The 15,603-nt window shown below is 46.9% G+C and overlaps 1 protein-coding gene across 4 annotated transcripts in view; it reads right to left on the bottom strand.

The window, feature by feature from the left end:
- LOC119167232 (tudor domain-containing 6-like) overlaps positions 1–15,603 on the bottom strand; it is a 94,437-nt gene that overhangs the window by 37,207 nt on the left and 41,627 nt on the right. For all 4 annotated transcript variants that reach the window (XM_075890316.1, XM_075890319.1, XM_075890322.1 and 1 more), the window contains 2 exons: positions 12,788–13,292; positions 12,009–12,184 (listed from right to left, as the gene is read on the bottom strand). In XM_075890316.1, coding sequence (XP_075746431.1) covers positions 12,009–12,184; positions 12,788–13,292 — 681 coding nt within the window. The remainder of the gene's footprint in view (positions 1–12,008; positions 12,185–12,787; positions 13,293–15,603) is intronic.

Below are 15,603 nucleotides of genomic sequence, written 5' to 3'. Positions count from 1 at the left end.
GCTAATACATTCTACTGCAATAAGCGCATTCGAGCAACTTTTCTTTTTCCTGGAGAGCTCAAGATGCCGTAGTTTCATTGTGACTATCACCTAATGGGTTCTGGCCAACCAAAGCCAAAGCCAGCATGCATGCCTCGATATCGCCTGTTCAGTTCAGGAGGTCTGACAGTGCCCGACTTTAAAATCGCGGTGTCCCGGAACACGATCAGCAATAAAGTTAGCCCAGCAGCACGCTCAACTGCCATGAATTGCGAGTCTTACAATCAGACTTTGTAAAAATTTCCAATATTCCAGGGTTTTCAACGCAAAACAAAATTACAGGACTTTCAAGGCCCCGAAAAGCAAATTTTCAGTTTCAAGTGTTTTCGAGGATTTCAAAGACCACTGCTCTACCTCAATCGAACACAGTAGAACCAGACACTAGGAGTAGGCTTGTGCGAAAATTTGAATGCTTCGTATAGTCGAACGAATACTACTGTATTTGAATTCACTTCGATTAGAATTTAGATTGTTGAATATTTGAAACTATTTGAAATGAACGAATAAGAGCATATTACTTTGCATGTAGCCCTCTGTGGAGGTAGTTTCACTGCAGTGGAAGAGTGCCAAGCCATGAAAGCACCTATTCAAGTTTACATTAACCACAGGCTTCCGCAGTCGGCGAATGCCGACCGGGTTGGCGAAACTAAAAGGGCTGTAATCAGCGAATCGCCGGCCGCCTAGAAAAATATCTATTTTCGACATTGTTTCATAAATGGCAGCACAGTATTTTGTGTTTGCATTTTGCTCGGTATATTATCCACTACATGGACATAGATGTCCACGTTTTTCAGGTGTTTGTAAATTTTGAAGGGTGCACTATCCCGGCTTTTTCGAAACTAGGCGCCATAGAAGAAATGTTGTTTTACGGATGAAGATATTCTGAATCTTATCTCCAACGGTGACCCAGAAAGTGACGCTTGTGATGATGACGATGTTTTATTAGACTACAGGGACTGCAAAACTAATGAAAATGGCAGTGATGACGAAGAGAATGTGTGTGCAGCGGACGCCTCCATGAGTGCTTCGCAGACATTTCCAAAGAAATGACAGTGCACAAAAAATTGCCAAGCACTCTTTCAGCGGTCAACAAAGTATTAGGAGATCCACAGAGCTTCAAGTAGGTGCAAATCCAAATGCTCTAGGAATGTTCAGCACGCTTCTTGGAAAAGAGATTTGGGGGATCATTTATTGCCGAAACGCGCATGTTGCGGCCTCAACAATGTTCCTACAAGCCGTCAAACGGGCTCACTTCCCTCACCACATCCTGGCAAACCAAGTCGAGCGGAATCCATCAAGCCTTTGCTTTGTTTGTAAGGCACAGGGGAAAAAGTTTGAGAGCCAATGGGAGTGAGAAAAATGTGGAGTTGCTCTTCACGTGCCCGTGTGCTCTAAACTTTTTCACACACAAAAATCATACTGATGCAGTCAAGCATTGTTGAATTAAGCAAATAAAACAAAGCTTGTATGACATTTGTTGCAGATTTTACTGCGGTTCAGGTGCACCGAACCATGCTGCCGGCAGACGAAAAATTTTCCGGCAGTGTACCAGGCAGGAACGGCCGCGGAGAGTGCGGAAGCCAATAAGTTAATATAAATGTAACTAAAAAGACGGTTTCACTGCAGTTAAGGAATGCTAAGCCATGAAAACATCAAACCAGCGGGAATCCGCATTGCTGTGCAGCCTCACTTTAAGATTGAATGAACACATAAACCTCACATTGATCATTTTTTAAGTTTAAAAGCTGTTACACCGGCTAATATGCTCTAAGTTAGTAAATTTCAAAACACAACATATTTTACAGGTTATCACTTGTGCTCTCCCGGAAGTCAAATCCTGCTACTATTTAATGTTTCCACTTCCTTTGAAACACAAAGAATGGCATTCGTACAGGCCTTGTTTCAATTTCTTTTTTTAAGTATCGTTCAGGTCATCATGACAAATGTGCCAATTTCTCTTTGTAACACGTTAAACCTACACGATTGAAATTTTATTAGAAACCAGCTCAACTAAGAGCACTGAAAGGTGCAACTATAGTGTATTTATTATTTTGTACTACAGTGTTTTTGCTAAACAACTAGCCAGGGTGCGAGTTTCCCTAAGAATCTCTCATGTGCCAAGCTCACTAATAAACAGACTTGCTGACAGCTGCCTAGAACACTGCGTGCACCTGGCCTGGGCTTACAGGAAAAGCCACAGCCTAGCCAAGCACAGCTGATATGCAAAAAAAAAAAAGGGGGGGGGGGGGGGGGGGGTTAACTGCCCAAAAAAGAGAGTTAATTTGCCCAAAATTGACAGTGAATAAATAAAATCCTAAGTACAATCACAGGGGTGAGACGGCCGAGACTGAATTCGGAACACTTTTGGGAGCAGCCAAATTTCAATTTTGGAGCAGACAAGCCTTGCTTTGGAGCAGTTAGAGGCATCTGATATGTTGTCCTAGGTGCTTGAAAAAAACACATATTTAGCAACGTGGGGGCACAAGTGCATACCATATTTACTCGCATAATTTGAGCACATTTTTTCGCTATTTTGCGGTTCGGAGAAGGGGGTGCACAAATTACACAGGGATTTCAAGAGCACATACAAAATATTAAGACTCACGGTTTTAACGCGCGTAGTATATGCATTAAAAAAACAGAAATAAACTGGAACACAGACGAAGTGTACTTAATTTTGAAAGAATTAGCGCGTATTTCAGCCAGTCAGACTCGGTCAAGCAGGAATCACTGATAGCGAAATCCGATCGGGAATCATCGTCGCTGCCGCTGACACCGCCCTCCCGAAGCGCATCGTCCTCGGTTCCGTTGAGCGCGTTTGAATGCCCCATTTTCTTGAAGCTTTTTTGACAATGCTGGGAGAACCTAGGTCCTACAACATGGCAATACGGGAAGAACTAAGCATCTGCACATAAACTGAAAAGGCGTCCTTCAATGGCAGGAAACTTGCATTAGCAAACGCGCCCTCTTCTTTCTCGCGTACCGATCGCGCCAGTCATCACGTTGAAGTAAGTCCCCTTGAAGTGCTTTAGGAGCGGCATGCTTCCCATTTTCTCTGGCCAAATTTACGACAACGAGCTTCAGTTTCGCCGTACATATAATTGCTGTAGCACATTGCAAGAGAACCGCCAAAACGCGCCGGCCGGATGGCGAAACCTAAACTTCCGAAATCGACCAAGCGTGCGTTGCAGCGCAAACGCAGAGAACGAGGAGAACAGTTGATGCGACAGGCCCTCGCACGCCTCCGATGCAGAAAGTCGTCCCGTGCCGTAACAGCACGCATGCTCACCATTTATCGCGGTGGTAGAGATTGGGAGATAAGGGAAGGCAAACGCTTGAGCAGTTCGGGTGTGGCACTCTAGGAACCCTAGTTAGGGGGGAAGTCCTAGGAGAAGGGACTTCGCAAGCGCAGCCTGTTTGAATGCGCTCGTTTGTTCAACGACACGCGCACCCGGCCAAAGCATCGAAATGTCCAGAGGTGTGCGTGCCGGCGAGCTGGCTCGGGCGGGTCAGGGACCACCAAATAAGCGAGTAAATATTTTTTTTTCCCGAAAAGCTGGCAAAGTTGGCAAAAGCTGGCAAAAGCTGCAAATTAGGGGTGCAATTTATGCGAGGGTGCAAATTATGCATGTAAATACAGTATTTTAATTGGTTTGTAATACATATTACACTGAAACAGACTTTGAAAAAAGTTTTTGAACAGATTATCGCCGGTTATGAACTGCACTACCTTTTTGCATTCCATGCGACCCATCTAGCCCTTGTAACAAACATGTGAAATAATATTAAAAAAAAAAAAAGGTTTTGAGAACTGGGTTCACCAGAAACGTTTGAAAAGAAAAAACGCATCACACACGTAAAAAATACAAAAAAATTGCGGTCGCACAAGAATTGTAGTTAAGCAACAGTGGGCTTTCGGTTAAGAACAGTGACATGACTTAGTATACAATAGTACTGCTTTCACTTTTTGTACATATGCTTCACTATCTGCTCAGCTGCGCGGTTCGCATGCCTCTTGCATGCAAACCAGGAGCTCAACGACCGTTTCTGTCCAGGTAACTGCTTCTGCCTGAACACGATAATCATTCGACTATAGGAGTGACTCCCACTCCCCGAGGGAGGAAGCTGGCAGTAATGTCTTTGGAGGAGGGTTTCCCCCACATTCCCCAAAAATGTCATTTTGGGTAGCTCTAAGGCAGACGCAATGTTGGCAGTGTGGTCGAATGTCCTCTGTGTAAATTTTAGACAGCCAATGAGGGCTCGGAAAAGAATGTGTTTGAATTTGACTCGAAATCGTAGCCTGTTCCCTTGTGAGGTCAGTATGTGGGGTCGCGTCTGTTTTGCGGTTCTCTCTGTAATTACCGGTAATTTCGTTCTATTTGGTGATCCCTTTCTGCGGGAAGTCTAGGGCTGAAGATTCCACCTCCCGGTTGATGAAACCTCGAGCTACACGGTGAGCTGCCTCCTTCCGTGGACTCCCCGCGTGAGCGGGCACCCATACAAGTACTAGTTCATCGCTTCGTTGGTTATTTTTCTGGATGTTGGCCGCGATCGGACCAACGCAGCCCATTATAAAGTTCGTGAGAGCCCTTTTAAAATCAGACAAGATGTAATTAGTTGCCTTAACAGAGATGGCCAATGCGATGGTGGCTTCTTCTGCCTTTAAGGCAGAGGCTGTTTTTACAGTGGCTGCAGTAATAGGTTGCCCATAGCCAGTCACCTTGCATACAGTGCAACAGTCTCTTGCCTGTCGGGCAGCGTCGGCATAAAGTACGCTTCCGCAATCCTGAAAGATTTGCACGAGTTTTTCTGCCCTTACCTTTCTCTTTTTGTCATGTATTCCTGCCAGAATGTTCTTGGGCAGGGGTTTACGTGTTACCCCTGGTAAGATAATCCTGTCGGCAAGTGTGAAAACAGTGCGTCGCCTGAAACGGCCGAGTATCTGCAAGCCTACCTTGGTGCGTGAAAGTCTTTCTTCTTGGGCCAGTAGTTGCCTTTCAATTAATTCCTTCACTGTGTTGTGGATTCTCAAACGCAATAGTTTTTCGGTGCTTGCGTACCTAGGAAATCCCAGAGCACTTTTTTATGTCTCTCTTATCAGAGAGTTTTTCTATATCTCCCTTTCTTAGATGGTAGTAGGGGAACAAGTAGGTGACCCTACTGATTACTAAGGCATGAATTAATTTACAAAGGTCTTGTTCCTTCATTCCTTGATTTTAGTTGCCACTCTTCTTAAAAGCCTTGCGGTTTGTTGTACTGTGGCCTTTTTTATAGCACAAAGGCCAGATTTGTTGCAAGAAAAAGAAAAAAAATAACATATCCACAGACTGAATGATGATGAACGGGGCGAAAAGTCCGTTCGTCCATTTGTGCATCCATCTGTCCGTCCAACCGAGAGTCAATCTGTCCGTCCGTGCGTCTATTCATCTGTCTGTGTTCATGTTCGTACGTCTAGTGAGTACTTCAAGTAGCATCTCGCACGTTTTCATCACATATTGATTATATACAAATACCACCATCTAGCGCACATTCCAAGAATGAAATACACTACATATATCGAGGACACATGTCCCACAGCTTAAGGAGCTTCAACATTCCAAGAACTAAATGAGAGGCGGCTACCTACTACATATATCTAGCACACATGACCCATGGCATAAGGAGCTTCGCACCTAAAAGTCTATCCCCTGTGGCACATACCCGCTTTCTCGGGTATGTGCCATCAGTGGTTACAAATGGGTATGTGCCACCGGTGGATGAAAGAACTTTATTAAGGTCCAAAAGGTTGTGCTAGTGTTCTAGCCCAAAGCGGGCCGCTCCCACGTTGGGACCAAAAGACATAGCCTTTCAGCCGCTTCACAGGCCGTTTGACTGCCCATAATTGCTCCTCTAATGTAATACTGCGCAAAGCTGCATCCCATTTTTCTTCAGTATTTTCCTTGTCACAATGTTGTCGTGGCATTTATTGCATGTTGTCCGAACACACAACTTCGGACAAAGCTTGTGAATTAATAGTGGGTTCGGATAGGTTCTTGCTTGTAATCGCCTGAGTGTAATGGCCTGAGCTCTGTTTAGTTTACTGTGTGGAGGGGGAAGACTCTGCGTCCTAGATAAGAATGTTTCGTTAGCTTGTTGTACGAAAGGAGGCGATCCTTGCATGCTGAAACCTCAGCATCGTCTTGCATTGTGACTGCATGGTTGACAAGCCCTCGTGCAGCATTCTGGGCAGATTCGTTGAAGTTCGCGAGAGCACCATTGATTTCCCCCATGTGAGCAGGAAACAAAATAGGTAATTGTGTGTGGCTTGATTACTTTTCTCTTGAGCATTGCCAGAGCCTGTCTAGAGATAACTCCTTTGGCAAATTCTTGCACGGCTGCCCTAGAGTCGCTGTGGATCTTCAAACTATTTGGGTCCAAAAGTGCCAATGCAATGGCTACTTGCTCGGCGATTTCTGGCTGTGGTGTAGATGGAAACCGAGTTGACTAGTGGACCGTTGCCATTGACAAGTACTGTTGTGAAAGCTCGTTTATTGGACGCGAAAGCCACGTCAACAAATGAGCATTGCTCGGCCTCACTTTTAGCGTTTTCTAGCAGAGCTTTGGCTCTGGCTTGCCTTCTGCTCACATTATCAATGGGGTGAACATTCATAACTGTGATATTGTCCTTCAGTTCGTTGGATATATCTTTGTGGTTATCATTACTGTCAAGCCCACATATAACAGCCCCACTTAAAATGAACTTTTGCTTAAAACAAACAATATCCGCATGACCGTGAAAATATACATTGGTTTAATGGCACAAAATCGCACTTACAACGAACGTCTGAAAACGCCGCCCATCGGTTACAGCAAATGGGGTCGGTACTCTGCCGACTTCCCGAGAAACCACTTTCAACTAGCGATCAGGCATCGGCGAGGTGCCCATACATTCTCGTTAAACGCCGACCCTGCCTCCGCGCCCCTCTAGTTGCCGCTCTCCCCGACCGCTTTTTGTTAAACACCCCTCCTTCCTTCGTCCCCCCACTACTCTGAGCACCTTGCATCACCATACAAGCCCGTGTTTTCACACTGTCACCGATCTTTCAAAAACTGGTCCGCCTTCTCCCCTGTTTTTCATGTTACTGTCGTTGGCGTTGCCAGCCTGGAGTGACCAGACCATTTGCCAACATCGTTGGCCACCGACTCTATCCGGTCATCTGCGTCTAGTGCACGCGCGTACACTACCCACCGATTCTGATAGTTCGCGATTCGTTTCGTGTTTAGGACCTGTTCTCGCTCACTTCGCATTCGGCTCAGCATGCCCTCCGCTTGCGTGCGGAAGCACGAAAACGGCTGTTAATTTGCGCGAAACGAATCGCGAAATATCGAAGTCGGTGAGGCCATGCAAGTCCGCCGGCACAACAAACGATTTTTTTACCACGGCTGCCGATTCTTTGAACACCGCCGCGGACGCCGATTCAGGCGTCTGTGCTTTGACCTTTGCGCGCGCAGGCACTCTTTCAAGTTTTTCAACTCGCAAGTGGCGCGTTTTGCGGACCTTTCAAGCAATCTACCCGACCTGCCTTCTTCACGCATGTTTTGGTTTTCAAGGTCGCCCTCCCACCATATCCTCCCCTCTCTTTCCTCTATCGCAACTCCTTGCCCTTCTCTCACAAATCGGCTCTCTTCTCCGGACCACAACCCCTTCGCTCGTCTCCACCACTCCGCGACCCCCGCCACGCTGGCTCGAATTCAGAAGTTTTGTTTTCCAACTAGAAACGGGCCCAGAGCTATTCCACGCGTTCTGGCATGTGTGTCGCGTGTGCGCATCTTGCTCACTATTGGTGTGTGTGTGTGATCAGGATGGTAGACGGGAGGACTTGCAAGCTTTTTCCTGCCGCTCAACAAAACGTCGAAAGTGTGACCGCTTGGCTTGGGCGTAATCCGCGTGTTACGAGCCACGTTTCGGAGCGCTTGCTCATAGCTGTTGACTACCTGGCAGCCAACTTGCCGCTTCGGGCGTCCCGGTACTCAGCTGTGGAGAAGGTGAATATTTGGAGGGCAGCGGTGACGGCTCCATGCACGCGAAACTATTTTTGCGAGGCTGACTTTACTCACGTCGGGCCCAATGCAGATGCTGATCCTTCCGAACAGAACCACTGCGCCGGCGATTTGTGGCAGCGCGCCGTCGACTCCGACATGAGAGAGCGGGTAGAACATCTGTTTCAATGGTTTCATTATGGCCGATGATGATGCCGACACTGCAGAACCGTGCACGGATTACGGCATTGTGAATGAAGTACGCGGCAAAAGCGATTTGGAGGAATCGGATTGCGAGAACGACAAAACTTTGGAGCCAGTGCCTCATGCAGCTTATGCCACGGGCCTCGGCAAACAAGCGCGTTGCCGTTTGAAATAAAGCCGAGACCGCCCTTATCGTCTCTGCCCGTGCATCATGGACTTTTTGGAGCAGAAAAGTTTGTATATTCCCTCACAACTTTTTTAAAAGCTGTTTCATTTACTACGAACTCCGGGATACAGTAAACGGATGCCGCGTCAGGTGCAAGTTCGTTATAGGCGGGCTAGACTGTATCGCTGTAATTGGTGTACCAATTCATGTGAGGATGTGCCTTCCTGCTTGCGTTGTTGTAAGTCTAATGAACTGGGCTCTCTCTTGTGCCTCGGCGATTTCCTCTAATGTGTTGTGCATCCCAAGCTGCATGAGGTTTTCAGTTTCGGTGTACATAAATAGCCTAAGAGCTACCTTAATTGTCTTCTTCAGTAAAGCATTAAGTCTGTCTCTTTCGTATCTCTGCCACTCATGCATGGTTGCTACGTACGCGAAGTGGCACAATATGAACGAGTGAACTAGTCTTGCAACGTTGTCTTCTCCAAGCCCTTGTTGGCAGTTAGTAACTCTTTGATGAGCCTGATTGTGTTATGCACTTTCTTAGCGATATGCTGACTAGTTTGGTTATTGGAGCCATTGGCTTCTATCACAAAGCCCAGAACCCAGAAAAAATCCACCCTTGGAATGGCACTTCTGCTCATGGTACAGAGCTTTATCTCCTTCTCCTCTGTTGGAATTCATCCATTGGGTTTGAGGCCTCTTCTTTTAGGTCGGTATAGCAGGAGTTCAGATTTCTTAGGTGAGCATCAGAGTGCCGTTAAAATGAGGTACTCTTCGTCACGTTTACAGCTTCTTGTAATTTTTCTCCTATTTCTCCATCGCTGCTTCCAGTACACCATATCGTGACGTCATCTGTGTAAATAGTGTGCTCTATGCCATCAATGTCTTCGAGTTTCCTGGCGAGACCTATCATAGAGATATTGAAAAGGGTAGGCGAGATGACCGCTCCTTGGGGTGTGCCCCGGTTGCCTAGCTTCACTGTATTCGATTTTAGGTCCCCAGCCATGAGCGTGGCCGTCCTTCCGCTGAAATTCTTCCGAAGTATTCATAAAAATTACTACCCAAACCTAGATTCGAAATGGTTTTGAGTATGAAGGTATGATGGATATTATCGAAGGCTTTTCCATGTCTAGTCCCAGTATTGCTTATGCGTTTCTTGTCTTGTGGCTGATTAATTTGTTCTTGAGTAGGAGCATGGCATCTTGCGTGGAGACACCATGTCTGAAGCCTATCATCGTGCGAGGGTAAACGCTGTGCTCTTCCAGGTACCTAGATAATCTATTTAGTATCACATGTTCAGCAACCTTTCCCACACACGATGTGAGTGAAATCGGTCGTAGATGCTTGAGGCCATGAGGCTTGCCTGGTTTTGGGATTAAAATGGTGTTAGCGGCCTTCGATTCGCTAGGAACTTCACTTTTCTTCCACATCTCATTCATTGATTGCGTTAAATATTCTATAGAATCGTCTTCCGAATTGCACAGAATCTTGTTTGTTATCCTGTCGGATCCTGGGGCAGATCTTCCATTGAGATCGTATAAAGCCGCCCTCACAACTGCTAACGTGAATTGAGCATCTAGGATGGGGTTGCTTGGGCCTGTGTAGCCTAATCGAGAAGGGTGTGCCCGCTGTGTGTTCTCGACGAATAGGTGCCTATTCACTAGTTGCGCAATGACTTCCGACTTTGATGAATCCTGCGCCAAGTGAAAAATTTTGCCTAACGTGTTGCACTGATTTGATTTCGTTTTGGTTTCATCTAATAGGCCTTCAAGTAGATTCCAGGTTCCTCCTTTTCTCATCTCGCCATCTATGGAGTTGCAAACCTTATCCCACTGTTGCTTGGAGAGGGTTTTGCATTGCTCTTCTATCGCTCGATTGAGGTCAGCAATTTTCTTTCACAGCCTACGGTTTAGCCTCTGGCCCTTCCATCGCTTAAGAAGGAATTTTTCAGCTTCTATGAGGTGTGCTAGTCGGCTGTTTATTGTTTCGATAGGGAGATCTGTGAGCACTTCTTTAGTAGTGGCGCCAACGTCCTCCCTCAGCTGTGAAGTCCATTCTTCCAGGTTCACTTCTGCATTCCCCCTTTAATTTACAATTTTATGGAATTTGTCCCAGTCTGTGACCCGAAATTTGCGTGGTCTCTTTTGTCCAATGCCTAGGTCAATCCTTAGTATATTATGATCACTACCAAAGTCTTGGTTCAAGTTAGCCGATGTGGGCTCTGTAGTGTTGCGCACAAAAGAGAGGTCATGTCGATGTGCCGCATCTAGTCAGGAATGCTGGGTCTGTGATGAGTGTTGACTCTAGATCTGTCGCTTCTCGCCATAGACTCTCCCCTTTCTTTGTATTGGTAACCCCATGTGTGGTAGGGAGCGTTGAAGTCTCTAGCAACAATTAGCGAAGAGTCTCTAGCTAGTTTGACGGGTGACGCCATAAGGAGCTTCGCCCCTAAGACGTATGCTAGTAACACTTTGGAACGACCGCCGAAACACCGGTCGAACATACAGCTTAGCCTAAAAGCTCGCATAGCCCGAGCCAACACACAGCGACGCCTCTTAAAGCGCTCGTTTTGATTACAAAATGGAGTAGTTTTGCAAATCACCGTTTCAAAAACTTCCACGTGATGGCCGACGCGTCATGATATGAATAAAGCACATAGGTGCCCGTTTCAACTGGTTTGAACGCGTGTTTTGTGCACATCAAGTTCACAAATCATGCAAGTTTCATACCGTGCACTATGGAGGAGTATTTAGTGTTTGTTGCTACCAAATGGATCACTCGCTACCTGCAGACGCCGATATGCGAATTTGGCAGGCGATAGCTTTTTTTAATGAAAAATTCAATAAATACTCATTTAATTAACCAAATCAATTGCTAACTGGGGTTAACCGGTAGCGGGTTGTAAGCGTTCTGTCGCTCACAGAACCCAGTTTGAGAACCCACGCGCTAGAGCATCCAGGAGACTCGTCCCAATGAAGGGATGACTCCATGTTCATGCAACAAGGTAGTTGCTCCCGGCAAAACGTGCGCACATAGATGATCACACGCAGCAGCGTCGCTGTGAAAACCACAGAGACAGGAGGAATGTGCTATGGACAACAAAGAACCTGATAGTCAACCCCGCTGCGCTTGGCGCTCGGTTAGGGTGGCTAACTCGGTGGTTTCCACTAAGTGACAGTGGCACCAGAACACACAGCCTAGCTAGCAGAAGCAGCACGCTCGATGCACAGCAGCACGCTTTTGCTGGATCATGCATATTTACAACAGTCCAGAGGAGATTATAGCAACACCGTGGGAGCCTTCATTACCAGAAAGGTGCAAAGTAAAAAACACGCCTGAGCAAGTCTTATTTTCTTGATATACCTGGTGCTGCTCGGAAGATCAAGGAGTCAACTCAGCCTTTTTCCCCACTGAAGCTGAGGTTGGCATGATGATTCTGGCTTTTGAGGCTGTTTTGGAGCAATTAGGAGAAATTTTCACAATTTTTATGCTTTTGGAGCAGCTTGGCTCAAGAAAACGAAAACTTATCGAAAATGTGCACTATTCGCAGCTGTCTCACCCCTCCAAACAGTCCACTTACTTGTTAGTCAAACTTCCTTCGTCACCCTCGCCTTGGAGGCTGTCTTCAACTTGGGTCAAAGGGCCTACAATGCTGGGAAGCATGGTAAGGCACCACACCATGTTCCGGGCAGACACCATCACTTGCATGGGAAGGCTGTCACCAGTCTTGACAAGGCTAAGCACTGATTGTGCTTGCTAGGGAAGGCAATGGAAAGAACTGCATTTGAAGTCTTTCAACATTCAAGGCGACTTAGTAGTGGAATTAATGTTGGAATTCCAGATGTCTCAGACATTAGTCATATCCAAACCTAGAGCCACAACATGCTCTCGCATGGCAGAACTTCTCATATAGTATATGTGAATATACCACAGTCTCAACTAAGGGCTGACCACAATAACAATAGAAACATAGATAATAGCATAAATAATAAACAGGTATAAACTGCGAGTTTTCTAAATAGTGAACAGGAGTAAACTGTGAATCTTCAATCACATGCGTGTGACCCTTTCCTGAGCACTATTCTCCACAGCTGGATGAGGCAGTCTAACTAGGACAAGGCTAATGCAATGACCGTGTCACTCATGCATGCACCTACTAGTAATGTCTACAGTTTTTTTACACAAAGCAAAAGTCAGTGAAAAAACTAATGAATTTATCTCTCAAGAAAAAGTGAGAAACAATGTCAAACTTTGTGAAAATATGTGGCAAGCGCTGTCAAAAGATCCTCTGTTGACTGTATTAGACAATTAATGTATCACATTTAGTGCGAAGGGTTGAGGTTAAGAATATTTTCTTACCAATACGGGTGGAGACAAAGAAGTCGCAGGTTTTGAAGCAACTGGTGACATGGGTTTCGAAGCAGCTGGTGACGTGGGTTCTAAAGCAGCTGGCACCACAGGTTCTGAAGCAGCTGTCACCATGGGTTCTGAAGCAGCCGATGCCACAGGTCCCTTAGTGTCCAGACCAGAGTGCCATGGAGCTAGAGAGAATGTGCCCATCGATTTTCCATCTTCTTTTGAGGAAGCCGTTCCTCGAACTTCGCCATTCTCTGCAGACTCCACACAAAAATTCAGCATTTGCCCCACTCTGAAGGAAGTTGGGTCTGAGGTGAGCAATAGTACCGCTGCGGCAGGGACCTCCTTGTGTTCAGGTGCAAGTGGGATGACGTTTGTGTTGGGTTCGTCATTTCCATAGTCCAAGTATCGTACTGTGTGCCCATTTGCGGTCTTGTCGAACACATAGGCTCGGTACCATCGCTTGTCTTCTGAAGACTGGGAGGCCACATAATCCCCGCAGGTCACACTGCGAAAACAGCAAATGCTGAATTGAAGCATTGAAGCGAAGGCTCACTTCTTTCCTTGCATCATGCCAACAGATTATAAATTTAAGAACCTCCTTATTGCACGCTGCCCAAAAATACCAGGGGTGCACGAATTTTCTGATAGCCCGTGCACCCCCAGTATTGTCCTCTATGGTACTAGAAACCACTATGGTCCTAGGGACCATAATGGTTTTAAAATTTCACATATTTTTCTAATAGTGTTTGCTATTTGCACTGGAATTTCACTATTCAAACAATTCAAACTTCTCGTCGACAAATCGAGTTGTCGACAAATCGAGTTGTCAATCTGAAAGTGGCCCCTTAAAATTTTTTATATGATTCAGATCATAGCAGCAACGCGGCCTTTCAAGCTCTGTTACAGTAACAAATGTATCGACTCGAGAAAACACTGGTTCTGTAGTGATGAGGAATGCCCACTACTGCAGCGCCATCGACACTGCGCGAGGTGCGAGCTAGGACTGCCTGGTTGCTGCTGCGACGACGCCCGTATACCCGGCCAGCTCTTGCCGCTTCTGTACCGACGCTGCTACCCCTTTTGACCTTGCATTTACATTACATTTTGGTGGAGAGTACTGCGGTCTTTCCCAGTCCTGCAACTGAATAGTTAAAAGCTGCCGTCCGTGACGCCTGACGACGCTGTCTTCACACCCCCCCCGACTTCGCCACGCAGGGGCTGTCCCGGTGCCCAGTTCTTGAGAGAACTTCAGCGGCACCGACGAGAAATACGTTGAGAGAATTGGCTGGAATCTTATGAACGAGCCAGCGCTACTAACAAATGGGACGATCCCACGAAGCTTAGGTACCGTGGATGTTGCCACGCTGTGGTACAGAAACCATGAAGCAGATATCCCCAGTTGGACGACCTTCAAAACCTGCATCACAGATGTTTTTGGATGCCCTGGTGTGCGCAAACTTCGTGCAGAACACCTACGAAGCCGGTACCAACAAACTGGCGAGACATTCACTAGCTACATCGAAAACATCCTCGACCTCTGCCGGCGTGTCGACCCGACGATGGCGGAAACTGACAAGGTACGACACATCATGAAAGGAATTTCCGACGACGCCATTCAAATGCTGTTCTCGAAGAGCCCCGTCACTTTCTCTGAGCTCATAGAGTTCTGTCAGAGTTTCGACGAGCTCCGACGACAGCATCTTTTCGCGCGACGCCCTGACGTCCCGGATGACACCCTCTCAAGCCTGACCACCACCTCTGACCTTCAGTCCCTGCCATCACAGATCAAGAAGTTTGTTGGTGCTGAGGTCACTTGTCAGCTATCGCTGCTACCAACAGCCGGCCAACCACCGTAACCTCTGCCAGCAAACATTCGCCAGGTCATCCAGGAGCAAGTTTGCGCGGCTCTCCCATCTGCCCGTGACACTTCACCGTTGTCGACCCCTGTTGCCTGTGCCGAGGTAAATGTACCTCTAAGCTATGCTGAAGTGGCCGCTCGACCACCTCTTTAGACTTTTACGTCATCAGCCGCACTACTGCGACCCACTCGTCAGTTCGCTCAGCCAAGGTCCGTCCAGAGTAGTGGACAGTGGCATACACTCGACAATCGGCCAATATGCTTTGCCTGTGGCCTACCTCGCCACATAGCGCGATACTGCCATCGGCGCGTCCGTCTACCACCAGAGCTTCGAACCTGCCCCTTATGTGCCACCGTGCCCTTCGTTCACAGGCTCTCAGCCCCCGATCAGATGTCATCGTAAGCCGACCACCGCCCTCCTGTTAACCCTCGCTCGCCATCGCCGATGCGTCGTCATCCTTCATCGCCGGAGTGAGAAAACTAATCGCCGCAGCTCCTGAGGCAGGAACTGCGTCACCCACAAAAAGACCAAGGCCCCTCTCTTCACTGACAAATGGAATCAAAGAGGCATGCTAACTTGGAATTCTTCACTCTAAAAATTTCAAAAATGACCAATTTCATCGCACTTACGATATAAGGATACTGCAATTATAAAAAAAAGAGCGCAGTTTTGATACCTTCTCGCACCCTCTCCATAGGGAGAGGGCACGATGTCATGTCGGAAAGTTACGCGCTGATGGGCTTCAATGCGCATGTGTAGTAGGGCCTTAAAGGGGTCGTGCCACAATATTTGTGGCTTGCGTGTTCTTTGCTGCAAGCTTTATTTACAGCTCCAATAAGCACGATACACGCACCAAGATTCATTTGTTCTCGCTATATAATTTGTCGCCTTTTTGATATTGACAACATTAAGTTCCTGTTTGTGTGGACCGAGTTGTGCAGGTACATAGCAGTGTAG

Source organism: Rhipicephalus microplus, chromosome 1 (assembly GCF_043290135.1).
Source record: "Rhipicephalus microplus isolate Deutch F79 chromosome 1, USDA_Rmic, whole genome shotgun sequence".
Lineage (NCBI taxonomy): Eukaryota > Metazoa > Arthropoda > Arachnida > Ixodida > Ixodidae > Rhipicephalus > Rhipicephalus microplus.
This window is presented reverse-complemented; position numbering and strand designations above follow the sequence as displayed.